The 19,542-nt window shown below is 41.0% G+C and overlaps 1 protein-coding gene across 4 annotated transcripts in view; it reads left to right on the forward strand.

Annotated features, from left to right (window-relative positions):
* LOC133617908 (importin-13) overlaps positions 1 to 19,542 on the forward strand; it is a 138,129-nt gene that overhangs the window by 82,116 nt on the left and 36,471 nt on the right. For all 4 annotated transcript variants that reach the window (XM_061978287.2, XM_061978286.2, XM_061978285.2 and 1 more), the window contains exons 5-9: positions 4,704 to 4,957; positions 17,261 to 17,401; positions 17,715 to 17,856; positions 17,960 to 18,126; positions 18,209 to 18,329. In XM_061978287.2, coding sequence (XP_061834271.1) covers positions 4,704 to 4,957; positions 17,261 to 17,401; positions 17,715 to 17,856; positions 17,960 to 18,126; positions 18,209 to 18,329 — 825 coding nt within the window. The remainder of the gene's footprint in view (positions 1 to 4,703; positions 4,958 to 17,260; positions 17,402 to 17,714; positions 17,857 to 17,959; positions 18,127 to 18,208; positions 18,330 to 19,542) is intronic.

Consider the following 19,542-nt stretch of genomic DNA (forward strand, 5'->3'; position numbering starts at 1 on the left):
CCATGAGCCAAAAGAACCCGATAGGACTCCTTCTTCAGCTTGACGGCATCCCTCACCGCCGGTGTCCACCAACGGGTTCTAGGATTACCGCCACAACAGGCACCAACTACCTTGCGGCCACAGCTCCAATCAGCTGCCTCGACAATAGAGGTGCGGAACATGGTCCACTCGGACTCAATGTCCAGCACCTCCCTCGTGACATGTTCAAAGTTCTTCCGGAGGTGGGAATTGAAACTCTCTCTGACAGGAGACTCTGCCAGACGTTCCCAGCAAACCCTCACAATGCGTTTGGGCCTGCCAGGTCTGTCCGGCATCCTCCCCCACCATCGCAGCCAATAATAATAATAATAATAATAACACAGACAAAGTGCAGACTAAGGGCAGCACGGTGGAAGAGGGGTTAGTGCGTCTGCCTCACAATACGAAGGTGCTGAGTAGTCTGGGGTTCAATCCCAGGCTCGGGATCTTTCTGTGTGGAGTTTGCATGTTTTCCCCGTGACTGCGTGGGTTCCCTCCGGGTACTCCGGCTTCCTCCCACCTCCAAAGACATGCACCTGGGGATAGGTTGATTGGCAACACTAAATTGGCCCTAGTGGGTGAATGTGAGTGTGAATGTTGTCTGTCTATCTGTGTTGGCCCTGCGATGAGGTGGCGACTTGTCCAGGGTGTACCCCGCCTTCCGCCCGATTGTAGCTGAGATAGGCTCCAGCGCCCCCCGCGACCCCGAAGGGAATAAGCGGTAGAAAATGGATGGATGGATCTATATGTTTTGGAATGACTTGTTATTGACTAGATAAGAACCAATTAGTAAAAATTAGTAAAAACATAACATGGGAACACGATTGTTGCTCAACTAGCCACAATTGTGTTTGATTTTTGAAAGTGACAAGTGCAGGTATACTTTTCAAAGTGTCAGGTAGAGAGTTCCATAGTTGTGGTCCTTTTATTGAAAAGGCAGTCTGGGCAAAATATGTTCTACGGAATGGAACGCAACAGTTGCCTTTTGACATTGCTCGGGTGGTAGATCTGGTACCACTTTGCAGTCTTGTAATTGCCTTGCAGAGCAATTGGGGAGCAGAGTTATCCAAGCATTTAAAAACCAGTTTGACTGTGTGTAACAAAATAAAATTGGCAAAACTTAAAATATCGTGTTTGGTTCAAATTTGGCAATGATGATATCGTATACTCTTCTTGTCAAGGACTTTCAAGGCGCGGTTATAAAGACACTCACTGGTGTGATGTGTGTAGTTAAGCCATAAGATATGTGTGAAAGAATCATTGAATTCATGATTAATGTAATTAATAATGTATTAATAATTAATGTATGCATTATCCTGTTATATCTCACATTCTATATTGTGTTTTGGAAAAAGGTTGTCATAAACGTTAATTCATTAAAAAACAAAAAACACATTTTTATGCATATGTAAATGTATTCTGTTATAAACATTCATTCACTTACTTCTTTCCTTCACGGATCTAAACTTTACTGTTGCCGGTAGTTTTTTTCTATATTTTTATTGGAATATTTTTAGAATGTTTTTGTTCTATTTTTGGTCAAAGTAAGACAAAGAAAACAATCTGAAGTTGTCTTTATTTTTTTTAGTTTTAATGCCATGATTTTAATAGTCCGACCCGCCTGAGCACAGATTTTCCTCCATGCGGCCCCTGAGCTAAAATGAGTTTGATACCCCTGGTCTATAACACCCAGGAAGTGATGTCAGACAACTTGAAAAATGTCTCAAAAATAACCAATGTGAAGAACCCAGAACTGTTTTTATTTGAATGTTTGCAATATTTCAGGGTTCCTCACAAAGAAACCTTACAATGTATTAAATCCATGAACTAAAAAATTGAGTAGATGGCGAATGATGTCGAGGAATTCCATATTTTTACCAATTTTCTCAAGAGATTTCCCATATTTTAAACACAAATTTCGATGCTCCTCTGACTCGCATCATTAGATACGCTTATTAAAGGTGTTTGAGAAACTCCCTGATGTTTGTTTATGCTAAATGAATCACAACATTAACGCCGTATAAGACATTATATCTCTACTTGCTGCACAATTAATCAAAATCGAATCAACATGGAGGTTTTAATTAATGCGGTTTGTTTTTTTTTCTTTTGAGTGACAGCCATGTTCGCCAATCAGAATTGTCGAGCCTCGCGTTTATTCGTCTCTCGTTTCAAACGGGAAGAAAGACGTCCTACTTTGTGCATCGCTCTCAGCACCTGAGCGCTTTTATTTGACAGTAGAATGAACTGAACGGTGATCCCTTTTTATGTTGTGGGTTTTTAAAGCCCTTTGAGACATTTGTGATTAAGGGCTATGTAAATAAACTTTGATTGATTTTCAGTCATTCACAATCTTTGTCTCGGCGGAGACTAAGCGGGGCGCCAACACGCTCAAAGTACAGAGAGTTTCGCGCCAGTGAGAAATGCCGAAAAGTAACACAAATTGAGAGAAAAAAAAATACAATTTTGAAGCCAAATGTCCTGTTGTGGCATTATTTTAGGGTGATATGAGCCCAATCATCACGGACAAACAAGAGAGAATGCTGTGATCACAAAAAGCAATAAACAAAAAGACAACGTCGGACCTCATTTTTCCAACTGTGAAAAAAAAAAAGCACTTTAAAATGTTACATTTTTGCTTATAGAAATTAGTCCATTTTATTTTTTGTGTTTATTTATTAAGGATAACAATGTTATTTACCTTCTAATTACAGTACAATAGTAAAACATTCTACATTTGAGTAATGATAAGTTGATATCCTTTTTAATGGTTACTTGCATTATTATTATATATTAATGCAGCTGAGATAGGCTCCAGCACCCCCCGCGATCCCGAAAGGGACAAGCGGTAGAAAACCGATGGATTATGATTACATTATAATATAATCACTGTAAAGTTTTTATCGATTATTCCGTATAAGAACAGGATGTAGACAAAAGCTCTTGAGTGTGTCTGCATAAAGCAAAAAATATTTTTTTCATTAAATGATTGCATGTTGTTTTAATGTGTGGCACCTTGAGACTAGAATATGTTGATAGACAGTCTAAAAGTAACATGCCTTTCTTGACTTGTTATTTTCACAGTTTTATGTATTTTTTATGTATGAAATGTTAAAACCGCAAATCCAATCGCAATTTTGGAAAGAAAAATCGCAATTACGTTTTTTTCTCATAACCGTGCGGTCCGTTTCCCAGAAACGACTTAAAGCCTTGTCCAGCTGTTTACTGAAATATACGATTCATGTTTAAATAACATTTACTGCAAATGACTCACCATTGCTTGATTCCCTTTAGGGACGGTGGACGGCTGAGTAGCGCTTAAACAGCTGCAGCCGTTCTCCGTAGCTCCCACACCCTCCCCTCTGTTGCAAGTTTTGTTGATTCTATGTAACATGTTTATGTGTGCTATGGCTATAAGGTTTTTTTCCTTGACCTCAGTCTAGACCCCTCCCTGGAATCCAACCTTTGACTGAATATTTTTTTCATTTTATGTTTTGTAATGTTTGTCTGATCTTGAATGGGGTTGTGCTGAAAATCTCAATTTCCCCCTCAGGGATTAATAAAGTATTTCTGATTTTGATATCCAATCCAATCCAATCCACTTTATTTATATAGCACATTTAAACAACAAAATGTTTCCAAAGTGCTGCACAACAATATTAAAAACTGTCATGTCTGTGTGATCATGTTTTTGTTTTGGTCATGTTCGGTTTTGTTTTTGGACTTTTTGTGCACTTTTGTTTTGTCACCATAGCAACCATTAGTTTTCACCTGTCACGTCACGCACCTGTTTCACGTTTTGAGTCACGCACCTGTTTTCGTTAATCATGTCTATAGTATTTAAGTTCATTGTTTTCAGTTTGTCGTTCTGACGACATACCCCACATTTATGCTTCTGCACACTCTCCACACCCTTATGATCCTTGCTGCTCTTTTTTCATGCCGGTTCCATGCCAAGTAAGTTTTTGTTTATTAAGCCACAGTTAGTGTTTTTTGTTGTTCATAGTTTTTTGCCCACGTGCAAGTCTTTTTGTTTCGTTAGTCAAGTTTGTACTTCCGCCTTGTGCGCGCCTTTAGTTTGTTCTTTTTGTTATAGTAAAATTAAATATGTCTTCACCTTCACGCCATGACCAGTCCAGCTTTACTTGCATCTCGGGAAAACAAACACACCATAGTCCAAGTCTTGACAAAAACAATATTCAAATATTATCCTTAGCTCCACCAATGACTGAATAAAAACAACAAATAAATACATATGAAACCAATATATATATATATATAAAATAAAAAAAACAATATAAAATAAATATGATTAAAAATGATTTTAAAGGGTAAAACCAATTAAAACAGTAAATAGAAATCTAAACTTTAAAAACAGAGGACAACAGAGGACCACACAACTCACGTAGTGTTAGAAGCCAAAGAATAAATAAATATCCGCTCCAAGTATCGATTATCAGCCTCCTTGACTACTAATAATCTGTATCGGCTCTGAAAAAAATTGGCTGATCTCTTACTGTTATTTTTTTAGAGACATTTTTACTGAATTCTTCTGACGTCATTCCACTTTACGCTTCTCTTGTTGAGCACTTTGTGCAGATGTGTTTTGCATATATGTACAGAGATGGCAGGCATGCATGACCTTAAAGTGAGTACCAGCATAACAATATTTATTCTGCCATCAGGTCCGTGGCGCCCTGGGGCAGGAGTGGGGGTCGGTGTGTCCCTTACTGCAGCAACTGCTGCGAAGGTCGGACAGCCCCGGAGCGGTGAAAGCCCGCGTGTTGCGCTGCCTGTCCTCCTGGGTGCTGCTGGACGTGCCCCTCAGCGAGAGCGAGGGCCTGGTGCACGACTGCTTCAGCGCCCTGCCCGACCCCGAGCTCTTCGACACCGCCGTGGAGGCGTTAGTCAACACCATCTCGCAGCCCGACTCCCAAAGGTGTGTGTGTGTCAGGTGACGGGAAGCGTGACGGCGAGTAATAGAACTCTATTAAGGAACCGACGGGGTGGGCGCCGGCGGGGCATGTTGGCAGCCCGGAGAGAAGAGAAGAGAGCGGCACTTCTTGGTTGGCTGCCGTTGCTATGGTTACGGAGCTGAGGAGAGATGTCATCATGCCCGGTTGATTCAGACGTGGCAGGCACACACTACCCCTCCCCTCCAGGGGGAATAAGAAAGGGACTGGGCGGGGGTGATGGACGAAATGACGCTAAGAAGAGATGGAGGTTTATTTGAAAGACGTCGCCATGGATTTAGATCCTCACCCCTCTTTTTCACCCTCATTCAGAGTAGGAGTTAGAAGTGTGTTTAGCGCACTAACAGCACATCACGAGCAATATTGTTTTCCTAGCGATTGCCATACACCACAGGTGTCAAACTCAAGGCCCAGTGGCCAAATGTGGCCCGCCACTTCATTTTATTAAGCCTGGAAATAATAGTAACTTTTCTTACTAAATGTATTCTTTCTTTCTATTTTGGGAGAGAAAAAATATATGTACTCCATGTAATTGCAAACGATGTTAACTTAAATATTGTCTAATTATGCAAAAATATATTACCAAGCATTCAAGCCATTTTTTAAATATCAAATCAAATCAACTTTATTTATAAAGCACATTTAAAATTTACCACAGGGGTAGCCAAAGTGCTGTACAATGGACAGGTTAAAAGATAAAACGAGTACCGAGCAAACACAACACAACACAAACAGAACACGATAAAAAATAAATAAATAAAATAGAATAAATAAAAACATAAAAACAGGTTCACAGCAGGTGTATTATGGGGCGCCATTGCAGGATGGATATCACTCAGTGTTAAAAGCCATGGAATAAAAGTATGTTTTTAAGAGAGATTTAAAAACAGGAAGAGAGGAGGCTTGTCTAACACTCAGGGGTAGGTCGTTCCAGAGCTTGGGAGCAGCAACGGCGAAAGCTCTGTCACCTCTAAGCTTCAGCCTTGTGTCAGGGACCGTCAGTAGCAGCTGATCGGCTGATCTTAAGGATCGGGTGGGGCAGTAAGGCTGAAGGAGGTCTGAGAGATAGGTTGGCGTGAGGTTGTTTAGACATTTAAAAACAAATAAAAGGAGTTTAAAATGTATTCGATAACGCACAGGCAGCCAGTGAAGGGACGCTTATTTATAATATAAATAAATAAATACTACTAATAATGATTTCAAAGCAAGTTATCCATCAAATTGTGCAATGTAAAAGAAGCAATAGATTTCATGGTGAAATTGTGAAATTTACTGTGGTTGTTACAGCATTTTTCTCTAAATAATAGGGACGGCGTGGCGAAGTTGGTAGAGTGGCCGTGCCAGCAATCGGAGGGTTGCTGGTTACTGGGGTTCAATCCCCACCTTCTACCATCCTAGTCACGTCCGTTGTGTCCTTGGGCAAGACACTTCACCCCTTGCTCCTGATGGCTGCTGGTTAGCGCCTTGCATGGCAGCTCCCGCCATCAGTGTGTGAATGTGTGTGTGAATGTGGAAATACTGTCAAAGCGCTTTGAGTACCTTGAAGGTAGAAAAGCGCTATACAAGTATAACCCATTTATCATTTATTTATAAATGAAAAATACAGTACTTTTTTTACTGTAATAAACTGTGGTGCCGTTTTGGCATTTACAGTAATAGACTGAAAAATCTGCAGTTGTTGATTTGCGGTAAAAAACAACAACAAACAAACTGGCAGCTCAGGTGCCAAAATTTTACTGTAAAATTGCAGTTTTTTTTATTTACAGTAAAAAAAACGAATGTAAATGTTACAATATAATTCTGGCAACTGAGCTGCCTTTTTTTTTTACCATAAAAACAGCAGTACTGTTTTTCCATCCATCCATCCATCCATCTTCTTCCGCTTATCCGAGGTCGGGTCGCGGGGGCAGCAGCCTAAGCAGGGAAGCCCAGACTTCCCTCTCCCCAGCCACCTCGTCCAGCTCCTCCCGGGGGATCCCGAGGCGTTCCCAGGCCAGCCGGGAGACATAGTCTTCCCAACGTGTCCTGGGTCTTCCTCGTGGCCTCCTACCGGTCGTACATGCCCTAAACACCTCCCTAGGGAGGCGCTCGGGTGACATCCTGACCAGATGCCCGAACCACCTCATCTGGCTCCTCTCCATGTGGAGGAGCAGCGGCTTTACTTTGAGCTCCCCCCGGATGACAGAGCTTCTCACCCTATCTCTAAGGGAGAGCCCCGCCACCCGGCGGAGGAAACTCATTTCGGCCGCTTGTACCCGTGATCTTGTCCTTTCGGTCATAACCCAAAGCTCATGACCATAGGTGAGGATGGGAACGTAGATCGACCGGTAAATTGAGAGCTTTGCCTTCCGGCTCAGCTCCTTCTTCACCACAACGGATCGATACAGCGTCCGCATTACTGAAGACGCCGCACCGATCCGCCTGTCAATCTCACGATCCACTCTTCCCTCACTCGTGAACAAGACTCCGAGGTACTTGAACTCCTCCACTTGGGGCAAGATCTCCTCCCCAACCCGGAGATGGCACTCCACCCTTTTCCGGGCGAGAACCATGGACTCGGACTTGGAGGTGCTGATTCTCATCCCAGTCGCTTCACACTGTTTTTCCATTTACAGTAATATACACTATTGTGAGGTGAAATTATTGCAACTTACCATATTTTTGTAGATTTAAATTTTAAAAAAATCTAAGAAATTCATTTTAAAAATTGTGTAATAATAGTATTCACCTCTGGGGGCAAACATAACTGCGACGTGGCCCTCAGTCAAAACGACTTTGACACCTCCGCCATACACGTGGTCTATATATTCTGACATTTTATTAAATATTTGACTTTCCCTCCATTAATTTCTGCCTCTTTTCCTCCTACCTTGCTCCTCTCTCACCATCGCACGCCATCATCCCCGCTTCTCCTTCTCCCCCTGTTAAAACACATCACAATCAACTCATTTGGGGGCACGCGATTGGTCCAGTTGCATCTTGTTGCCAGGCAACCCATTTCCCCTGTGTCTCGGAGTGTTGAGGTAATTGCAGAGGAGGGGGATCACAGATGGGCGGGGTGGTGGAAACAGCGACAGGGTGAAGTTGGCAGAGGATAAAGGAAGAGTCGGGAAGTGTGCGATGGCATGGAGTAAGGAGGGAAGGCTGCTAGGCATCGTAAAATCCTCCTTTCTGTAAGTGCTGAGAGGACATGACCTGCATTTGCACGGCTCTTGTTAAAAAATGAATGATTTTTCTGAGTGCATCTCACACACAAAGTCACTCACCGGCAGTCAAATGCAGTCAGGCTGCCGCTACTGAGACACACAAACAGGTACAGTAGAGGCTGGTGAAATGGAGTTTATATGCTGTGCATCTTGACAGGCCCACTGGAGAAGGTTGAATTAGTGTGGGCGGCTAAGCACGGGTGGGGAAGGCTTCATAATGTCTGACCACAGATCTGCGTCTTCTGGAATGAGGAGGAAATTGGCTTCCACTTCTTAATAAGAGACGTGTTTAAACAGAATGGAAACACTGTGACTGTCATTCTTTATTTTCTATGTCATGTCAATGCAAGGCTCTGACATAACGTAACATATTTTTAGCTCTCTAAATGATGATAGAGTCATAAAGTCAAAATTATTTATAAATAGAAGGAAGCAATATGTAAATGAGATGCAAAGATCTTCTATATGACAGGAGTGCTCTGCTGTTTTTAAGGATGATTTGAAAAAAAAATGCTTGACAAAGATCCTCTATCTGATAGGAGTGCTCTGCTGTTTTAAGGATAATTTGGGGGGGGGAAATGCTCGACAAAGATTCTCTCTCTGACAAGAGGGCTCTACTGTTTTTAAGGATACATTTGGGGAAAAAAAGCTCAACAAATATCCTCTATCTGACAGGAGTGCTCTGCTGTTTTTAAGGATAATTTGAAAAAAAAATGCTTGACAAAGATCCTCTATCTGACAGGAGTGCTCTGCTGTTTTAAGGATACTTTGGGGGGGGGGGGGAGCTCAACAAATATCCTCTATCTGACAGGAATGCCCTCCTGTTTTTAAGGATAAATTGAAAAAAAAATGCTTGACAAAGATCCTCTATCTGACAGGAGTGCTCTACTGTTTTCAAGGATAAATTGAAAGAAAAAAAGCTTGATAAAGATCCTCTATCTGACAGGTGTGCTCTGCTGTTTTAAGGATAATTTGAAAAAAAAAAAAAAGAAGCTCGACAGAGATCCTCTATCTAACAGGAGGGCTCTGCTGTTTTTAAGGATAATTTGGGGGGGAAAAAGCTCAACAAATATCCTCTATCTGACAGGAATGCCCTACTGTTTTTAAGGATACATTGAAAAAAAAAAAGCTTGACAAAGATCCTCTATCTGACAGGAGTGCTCTACTGTTTTTAAGGATAAATTGAAAAAAAAAAATGCTTGACAAAGATCCTCTATCTGACAGGAGTGCGCTATTGTTTTTAAGGATAATTTGGGGGGAAAAATGCTCAACAAAGATCCTCTATCTGACAGGAGTGCTCTGCTGTTTTAAAGGATAAATTGAAGAAGAAAAAATATGCCGACAAAGATCCTCTGACAGGAGTGCTCTGCTGTTTTTAAGGATAAATTGGGAAAAAAAATGCTTGACAAAGATCCTCTGACAGGAGTGGTTTGCTGTTTTTAAGGATAATTTGAAAGAAAAAAAAGCTCAACAAAGATCCTCTATCTGACAGGGGTGCTCTGCTGTTTTTAAGGATAAATTGGGGGGAAAATGCTTGACAAAGATCCTCTATCTGACAGGAGTGCTCTACTGTTTTTAAGGATCATTTGGGGAAAAAAATGCTCAACATAGATCCTCTATCTGACAGGAGTGCTCTGCTGTTTTTAAGGATTAATTGGAATAAAAATGCCGACAAAGATCCTCTGACAGGAGTGGTCTGCTGTTTTTAAGGATAATTTGAAAGAAAAAAAAGTTAAATAAAGATCCTCTATCTGACAGGTGTGCTCTGCTGTTTTTAAGGATAAATTGGAAAAAAAATGCTTGACAAAGATCCTTTATCAGACAGGAGTGCGCTACTGTTTTTAAGGATAATTTGGGAAAAAATGCTCAACAAAGATCCTCTATCCGACAGGAGTGCTCTGCTGTTTTTAAGGATAAATTGGGGAAAAAAATGCTCAACAAAGATCCTCTGACAGTAGTGCTTTGCTGTTTTTAAGGATATTTTTTGGGGGGGGAAAGGTCAACAAAGATCCTCTATCTGACAGGGGTGCTCTGCTGTTTTTAAGGATATTTTTTTTTGGGGGGGGGGGGGTTCAACAAAGACCCTCTATCTGACAGGGGTGCTCTGCTGTTTTTAAGGATAAATTGGGGAAAAAAAAAAAAAAGTTCAACAAAGATCCTCTATCTGACAGGACGCGCTACTGTTTTAAGGACCTATTACTAAAACGCAACTTGACAATCTTTTATAAAACCGGAGTGCTTTGCTGTTTTTAAAGATCATTTTGGGAAAAAGGTTAGACAAAGATCCTCTATCTGTCAAGAGTTCTCCGCTTTTTCTAGGGACCCAGTGCAAAAACACAAGTTGAGTGCCCTGCTGTTTTTAAGGATAAACTGAAGTAAAAAAAATACGAGCCAAAGATCCTATATCTGACGGGAATGCTTCGCTGTTTTTAAGGACCTACTGAAAAAATACAAGACAAAGATCCGATGAAAGGAGTGTTCTGCGTTTTTTTAAGAACCTATCACAAAAACCTAAATTGACAATTCTTTATAAAACGAGTGCCCTGCTGTTTTTAAGGATAAACTGAAGTAAAAACATACGAGCCAAAGATCCTATATCTGACGGTAATGCTTTGCTGATTTTAAGGACCTACTGTAAATATGCTAGTCCAAGGTTATCTGTATAACATGAGTGCTTTTAAAGATAAACCCCAGTAAAGCTGCTCAAAGATTGTCTATATGACTTGAGTGCTTTGGACTGAACTGGGTAGCCCATGTGGTGCCAGTTGATCAGCCTGCTAAAGATGCTAAGCAAACATCAAACAAATTGGGGGTGTGCAGTAACTTGTGACTAACAAAAGATGAACAATTAGCAGGGTCATTATGTTAAAAGTCACACTCCCTGGCTATGTCATTATTGGATGTTAGTAACCTGCAGCCACGCCCCTTATTGACATTCTCCGAAGGAAGCCTGCCTTCAAACCATAGTATTCTTACACACTTTTTTCTTGGTTTACTTGGTGTGCATTATCTCTGCTGTGGCATTTACACACGCACACCCATGCCCTTGATCTTTAAATGCCACGCCATCGCATGATATCATTAAGGATGACAGGAGGATACTGTGTCATGATGTGTGTGAATGCGTGTTAGCGGGCATTTTGCATGTGTTCTAGTGCAGCAAAGAGACTTCTAGAAGGCTAGAATGCTAAATGGCAGCAGTATAGCTATGAACTGGAGGATCTTTAGAATAGATTTTTCCGGTTGCTCGTGGACGTGTGGGCTTTTAAGGGTGGGTGTGTTGGAGCTGAGGCAGGGCAGACTTCTCCCCCCTGGAGATTTTGTTTGAAGTAAACAGCCTCTATTGAGGAGTATCGACACAGCACACTCATTTGTAATCAATTATTTAATCAGTCGTCCCTGAGTTATATAATAATACATTTTACCATGACATTTCCGGTAGTTCCACGCCTCCTGCGTTGTAGGAAAATGTTGAATTGAGTTTGGTGTGGAAGAACATGGGTGGGTACTAAAACATAAGGTGTCCACACTAGGGCTGCAGCTAACGATTATTTTTCTATCGATTAATCTATAGATTATTTTTTCGATTAATCGGTTAATCTATAGATTATTTTTTCGATTAATCTATAGATTGTTTTTCCTTTTACCGATTATTTTTTTTATTTAAAATGAAGAGGAAAAAATAAATGTAGGCCAGTTTTTTCAAAAGGCATGGCTTTTATTTACAAAAAAAAAAGTATGGCCACTCAGTCAACATTGACAACAACATGACAAAATATTCTGTAACAATGTAAACATTTAAAACTTTTAACATTTAACAAAATTAAAAGTAGCTTATTTGCTTTTTAATGTGCAAATGTAAAAGTAAACATCCAGTGCAAATCTTAATATTCTGCAATAGTATAAGCATTTCAAAAGTAAAAGTATTGCTTATTTTGCTTTAAAATGTGCAAAAATAAAGATAAACATCCAATACAAAAAAGTGCAAAACGGAAATATTCTGTAACAAGTGTAAACATTTCAACAAAAGTAAAAGTATTGCTTATTTGCTAAAATGTGCAAAAATAAAGCTAAACATCCAATACAAAAAAGTGTAGTGTAAACATTTCAACAAAAGTAAAAGTATTGCTTATTTTGCTTAATAACACAACAATGATAGTATGATTAAAGTGAAAGTTAATTGTTGGTTTGTACATAGTATATGTAACTGTTAATGTTGTAAAAGGTATTTGCACAACTAATTAACGTTAGCGTTTGTGACACGTCTTGTGCCGTGGGGTTCTTTCAGGACCGACAGACTGAACGCCAGACGGCTTTGCCAGGTTTACAATCTTTTAATTTTACACAAAGTCTTTTCTCTTCCAACTCTTTTCTCTCCTCGCTTTTCGGCTCCTCTTCCTCGCTCGCTCGGATCGCGCACCTGGACACGATTGCGGCGTCGCTCCTGGCGCGCCCCGCCTCGCAGCTCGCTCGCCGCCGCCGCCTCTCCACAGCGTTAAAGAGGAGCGTGTCTTTGTAAACACTGAACAGGCACGCCAAACGCACCTCTCAGGGCGAAACGGTGCTTTAGTTTATGAATTTACAACGCAGATACAAATGACACATTCATGTTTTTGTGTAATAATGACAACGTATACGCACGCGGACGATTTACTTGGTGATGGCAAGAACGCTGTCGGTTTTCTTTTCAAATGTTCGTTCATAGCCGTTGGGCTGCTATGATAGGCCATTTCCGCTCGACACAGTGTGCATACAACAACGTTATTAGGCCGTTTATTGAAATACTCCCACACTTTTGACGACTTTTGGCGTGCTTTTTTCCCCTCGCTCGCACCGTCTGCTTTGCGCTCCGCCATGACAGTAGTGTGACGTAAATATGCGACGCGCCGACGCACAAAAACGGCGTCGACGTATTTACGTAACCGATGACGTCGACTACGTCGACGCGTCGTTTCAGCCTTAGTCCACACCACATACTGAACAATCTAATGATACGGGGAGCCACTTTGATTTTATTATGTATTTTTTTAATTTGTTAAAAATGCTTAAAAAATGGTTGTAACTGTTTTAACCAACGCTCGTACCTAAAGATGTAACGGTAAACAGTATAATAATAAACTGCGGTATAGTTCGTAATTCTGTTTACATTTTTAACTAACGAAAAACTGTAAATTTTTTTAGGCAACATGGCTTACTTTCTGTAAACGAAAGCGGCAGCGACACAGATTTAGTTGTGGAGATGTTCCCCCTCGCTTCTACTTCTGTGGAGTCTCGGAGTGCGTTTAAGAGCGCACTGCTGTTATTAGATGACGACAACTGTGGACAGTATTGGAAACAGACTGATTGATTGATTGATTTAAACTTTTATGAGTAGATTGCACAGTAGAGTACATATTCCGTTCAATTGACCACTATATGGTAACAACCGAATACGTTTTTCAACTTGTTTAAGTCGGGGTCCACGTTAATCAACTCATGGTACAAATTTATACTATCAGCATAATACAGTCATCACACAAGTAGGGCTGGGCGATATGGCCTTTTTTTAATATCTCTATATTTTTTAGGCCATATCGCGATACACGATATATATCTGGATATTTTGGCTTAGCCTTGAATGAACACTTGATGCATATAATCACAGCAGTATGATGATTCTATGTGTCTACATTAAAACATTCTTCTTCATACTGCATTAATATATGCTACTTTTAAACTTTCATGCAGAGAGGGAAATCACAACTAAGTCAATTTAGCAAAAGTGTATTTATTAAACAGTTATTAAGCAGTGGCACAAACATTCATGTCATTTCAAAACAGAAAGTGCAAGATTGTCAGAGACATTTTAAAATAAGCTATTAGTGCACTTTTGTGCATGATGTCTCTAAGATGACATATCAAAACAACACTAAGTTAAAGTGCACTTTTTGTACAGAACGCCAGTTTAAAACAAATAAAGTGCACTTTTGTGCATGATGTCACACAAGATATTTCAATAAATGTCAAGTAAAAATGAGCTGCATAATAGAAAATCAAATAGTGTATGTCCTTCGCTATGTGGTAGGTTCCTGTGGACGTTATCTCCTGTTGTTGACTATTTTTTTCATACGGTGTTGATCTGGAAATGTTTGCCTCGGCATTTTAATGGTGTGGCACCAAACGGAGATGTTGACATGCGGAGTAAGCACTCTTTATTCTCTAGCAGGGGACTTTTCAAATGATGCTACATATTAGCAGTAATGATACTTTTTGTAGCAACACTTTTGCCCCACACTTGACAAATTACGGTTGTCTGTTCGACATATTCCCACTTGAAGCCAAACCACCGCCAGACGATGGACCCCCTGTTGTTTTTCTTGGGAATTAATTCTTCCTTCATTTGTTACCAGATTCGCACCTTCTTTCTCTCGTGTTACCACTCGCACTACAGCTAACGTTACCCATGCTGCTACCTCTGTGCTCCGCGAGGGCGTATACGTATGTGACGTATGACGTGACAGTATGTGACGTATGTAAGAAGTGCGCTTGCTGTCTGTGAGAAGGAGACACAAGAAGGAGTGGGAAGAGCCTGTAGTGTAATGCCATCAGCTAAAAGCAACTGCGTGAGAACGTATATTCGAATATCACGATATAGTCATTTTCTATATCGCACAGAGACAAACCCGCGATATATCGAGTATATCGATATATCGCCCAGCCCTACATCAGAGTATATACATTGAATTATTTACAATCCGGGGGGTGGGATGTGGGGGGGTTAGGTTGGGTTGATAACAGCATATTTCAGTCATCAACAATTATATCATCTGAGAAATGGACATTGAAACAGTGTAGGTCTGACTTGGTAGGATATGTACAGCGAGCAGAGAACATAGTGAGCTCAGAGAGCATAAGAACAAGTATATACATTTGATTATTTACATTTGATTATTTATCATCCGGGGAGGTGGGATGTGGTGGGGGAAGGGGGTTAGGCTAGGGTTGTAGCTGCCTGGAGGTGTTCTTTTAGAGCGGTTTTGAAGGAGGATAGAGATGTACTTCCTTTTACACCTGTTGGGAGTACATTCTACATTGATGTGGCATAGAAGGAGAATGAGTTAAGACCTTTGTTAGATCGGAATCTGGGTTTACCGTGGTTTGTGGAGCTCCCCCTGGTGTTGTGGTTATGGCGGTCATTTACGTTCTGGACACGTAGAGAACCTTGCCTCAACTTGTTTATAAAGTCTTGCCGTTTGTTTACTGGGATGGTCACTCGTCCTTCATTTGACTGCTAACTTTGTCAGTGTTCCAATAACATCAATACGAGCTAAAATGTTTTGTCATCTCATCGAATTGAATGCAGCGTGTGTTGTCAGTGAGGCAAAACACTGTATTAGATGTGAGAGGTATCACTCTTGTTTATTTGTGTTAGCCAAGCTGTTGCACTTAACCACTTGGTGTTGGTAGAGAAGAACAAAGCTTGTTTATTAGACTTTTATCTTTTTTCGCCAAACTGCTTTGTGTTTTATATTGATATTAAAAAAGCTGTGTTTTTTTTTTTACATTACTTGTGTTTTTTTTTCATTTGACAAAGTTATTACTTTATAAAACATTCAGGTGACACAGCATTATGTTAATGTTTAATGGTGTATAGTTAATTCCTATATGACAAATGCATGCTCAAACCAATACAGCATGCACATGTACACACATTAGTACATGTAAATGTACATAACCCAAAAAAACCTATCTCTATGAAAATGTAAACATCGAGATAAAGGCATCATGAAGTGAGAAAAGCTGACACATTTATACTATTAATGAACAAAAACACGAATATTTGTGTTTATAGATAATGATAGCCTTTTTATTAGACATGACAAATTACATGATGGCGTTGCGTTCACACCCCAACAATGTTCTACAAAACAGAATGAATAATCGTGATTTCAATACTGATAAAAATATTGGTAAGTATTGTTAAGTAAACAAACAACAAACAAAAAAAACAAGTGAATTATGCATGATTGTCTGATTAGTTTTCAACCACTGTTTCAGTGCAGTTTTAAATGTTAAATAGGTGTCACAGTTTCTGACATGGGCTGGCGGCCTGTTCCATGACTGTATGCCTCTGATAGACCCCACCATTTGGCCAAATTTAGTCCTGCGCCTATTATACTGTATGTTGGAATAATTATTTGAAAGTTATCACAAAAGAAACGTTGTATTACATTATGTTCCTGATAAGAAGATGAAGGCTGTCTTTCGAGGCCTAACAAGAGGAAGAAGGCTCGTGAAACTCCACTGTGATTTCAACACGGACAGATGGCAGGATCTGCTCAACTTCCAGAGGAACTCTCTTTGAAGTGTTAAACGAACTCTCTTTGAAGTATTTCACAAACTCTCTTCCAACTATTTGGTAACCGAGGTCAACGCTATTTACGACCCGCTGCCCTCTTGAAGTCGCTGTGGTCAGGAGACGGGAGGGGTTATCCATTGTCCTCCAACACCTGCCCCAGCTGGATCCAGGAAGAGCCCAAGCCCGAGAAATCCTCTTCTTGGTCTTCAATGTGACCGAAAACAATGACTGTTTTACATACTTCCCATTCCTGCTGAGACATGTGTTGGTGCGTGAACATTGAACATCTAAATAAAAGAGGAGACGAAAACCTTCTTGGTCAGAGCGTGATGCAGGACTGTACAGAGAGTGCAGTGGCCATGTCTCTCCTCAATATTGAGTCCAAATTGAATTCTGTCTCTGTTTGATTCCTTGCCTTTTGTCTTGTTTAATAGATGTCCTCAGTGTTTGAACGTGACACTGTACATGACATGTTTTAATGGATTTACACAGTCCCAACACATTTCAATTACTGGCCTACATCAGGGGGATAAAGACTGAACAAAAAAATGTTCAGGTACTTCCCCAAGATGTAAAAAGGTTCAACGTCAGGGCCCTTTGACTTCACAAATAGTCATAAATTCTGAGGGACACACTCCCAGAAACCGACTTTATTGCATGCATTTGCCATGTCTCCTAGCACTTCTAACAATCCGTCCCGCTGTCTTTGTCTGTACGGAATTCAGATACGTGAACACTCTGCTGAAGCTGGTTCCTCCGGTGCTGGCTCTTCAGGGTCAGCTACGAGAGGCCGTCCAGAACGGGGACATGGAGACGTGTCACGGTATCTGCCGTATCGCCGTCACGCTGGGAGAGAACCACTCCAGGTACCAAAAACAAGAATGCATCGTATTATGTCTACTAGCGTCGCTGAACACAAGGCATAAAAAAGAATGACTGTGCATGTGAGCTGTGTGCTTGGTATTTTTGTGTATTTTAATCTATTTATCTGTTCTTATGTTTTTTATGTGTCATTATGAATTTGCACTAAATTAGTTTGCTTGCAATTTCGTTGTACAATGACAATAAAGATATATTCTATTTTATTCTCTTGGGATAGAATTGAAGTAAAAGATGAAATGGCCCTGTCACATGTTCTCCTTCTCCTGCCTCTTCTGCCTCTTACCGCAATCTTTTTAGGACTCTTCTGGAGCAGGTGGACCACTGGCAGAGCGTCCTGGCTCTAGTCAACATGATCATGTTTTGCACAGGCATCCCCGGCCACTATCCAGTCAATGAGACCACCAGCTCCCTCACGCTCACCTTTTGGTATACACTCCAGGTAAGGGAGGTTTCATATTACCCATCTTTAACTAAAAAGTTTACTCAAGGTTGTTTTCGAGATATGGACATTGAACTTGGTTATTTATTTGCTCCTTCCTCAGGATGAAATCATGTCATTTGAGTCGGACAAGCAAGCGGTGTATCTCCAAGTCTACAGGCCGGTGTATTTCCAGCTGGTGGACGTCCTGCTCCACAAAGCACAATTCCCCTCCGACCAAGAGTACGAGTCCTGGTCGTCGGATGAAAAAGAGCAGTTCCGCATCTACAGGTTGGCATTCTAAGATCTCAAGTTTTTCCTTGAAAAGACTCACGAAGCCGCGCCTAAAATAGACTTCACGTCTCTCCTCCAGGGTGGATATCTCCGACACACTCATGTACGTGTACGAGATGCTGGGTGCCGAGCTGCTGAGTAATCTGTATGACAAACTGGGACGACTGTTGACTAACACGGAGCAGCCCACGTCGTGGCAGGTGGGTGGGACGTGCATGCACTTGAGGCCGAACAGATGACCGCTCATATAAATGTGTCACATAAACAAATTGTCTGTGAGGTCATTTTCACACTGAATTGATTGCGTCAAGACAACACGCTCAAATCACATTAAACCTAAGCTTAAAGGTTATTTACTATTTTCACCAATTTTGGATAAGTATCAGAGTTCCCATGATAGTGTATTAGAAGTAGAGATATCCGATAATAGCTTTTTTGCCGATATCCGATATTCCGATATTGTCCAACTCTTAATTACCGATTCCGATATCAACCGATACCGATATATACAGTCGTGGAATTAACACATTATTATGCCTCATTTTGTTATCAATCAATCAATCAATGTTTATTTATATAGCCCTAAATCACAAGTGTCTCAAAGGGCTGCACAAGCCACAACGACATCCTCGGTACAAAGCCCACATAAGGGCAAGGAAAAACTCACCCCAGTGGGACGTCGATGTGAATGACTATGAGAAACCTTGGAGAGGACCGCATATGTGGGTAACCCCCCCCCCCCTCTAGGGGAGACCGAATGCAATGGATGTCGAGTGGGTCTGACATAATATTGTGAGAGTCCTGTCCATAGTGGATCTAACATAATAGTAAGAGTCCAGTCCATAGTGGATCTAACATAATAGTGTGAGAGTCCAGTCCATAGTGGATCTAACATAATAGTGTGAGAGTCCAGTCCATAGTGGATCTAACATAATATTGTGAGAGTCCAGTCCATAGTGGATCTAACATAATAGTGTGAGAGTCCTGTCCATAGTGGATCTAACATAATAGTAAGAGTCCAGTCCATAGTGGATCTAACATAATATTCAATCAATCAATCAATCAATGTTTATTTATATAGCCCTAAATCACAAGTTGTGAGAGTCCAGTCCATAGTGGATCCAACATAATAGTAAGAGTCCAGTCCATAGTGGGGCCAGCAGGACACCATCCCGAGCGGAGACGGGTCAGCAGCGCAGAGATGTTCCCAGCCGATGCACAGGCGAGCGGTCCACCCCGGGTCCCGACTCTGGACAGCCAGCACTTCATCCATGGCCACCGGACCTGTGCCCCCCCCCCCCCCCCTCCACAAGGAAGAGGGGAGCAGAGGAGAAAAGAAAAGAAACGGCAGATCAACTGGTCTAAAAGGGGGGTCTATTTAAAGGCTAGAGTATACAAATGAGTTTTAAGATG

The sequence above is a fragment of the Nerophis lumbriciformis genome, linkage group LG18 (assembly GCF_033978685.3).
Source record: "Nerophis lumbriciformis linkage group LG18, RoL_Nlum_v2.1, whole genome shotgun sequence".
NCBI lineage: Eukaryota > Metazoa > Chordata > Actinopteri > Syngnathiformes > Syngnathidae > Nerophis > Nerophis lumbriciformis.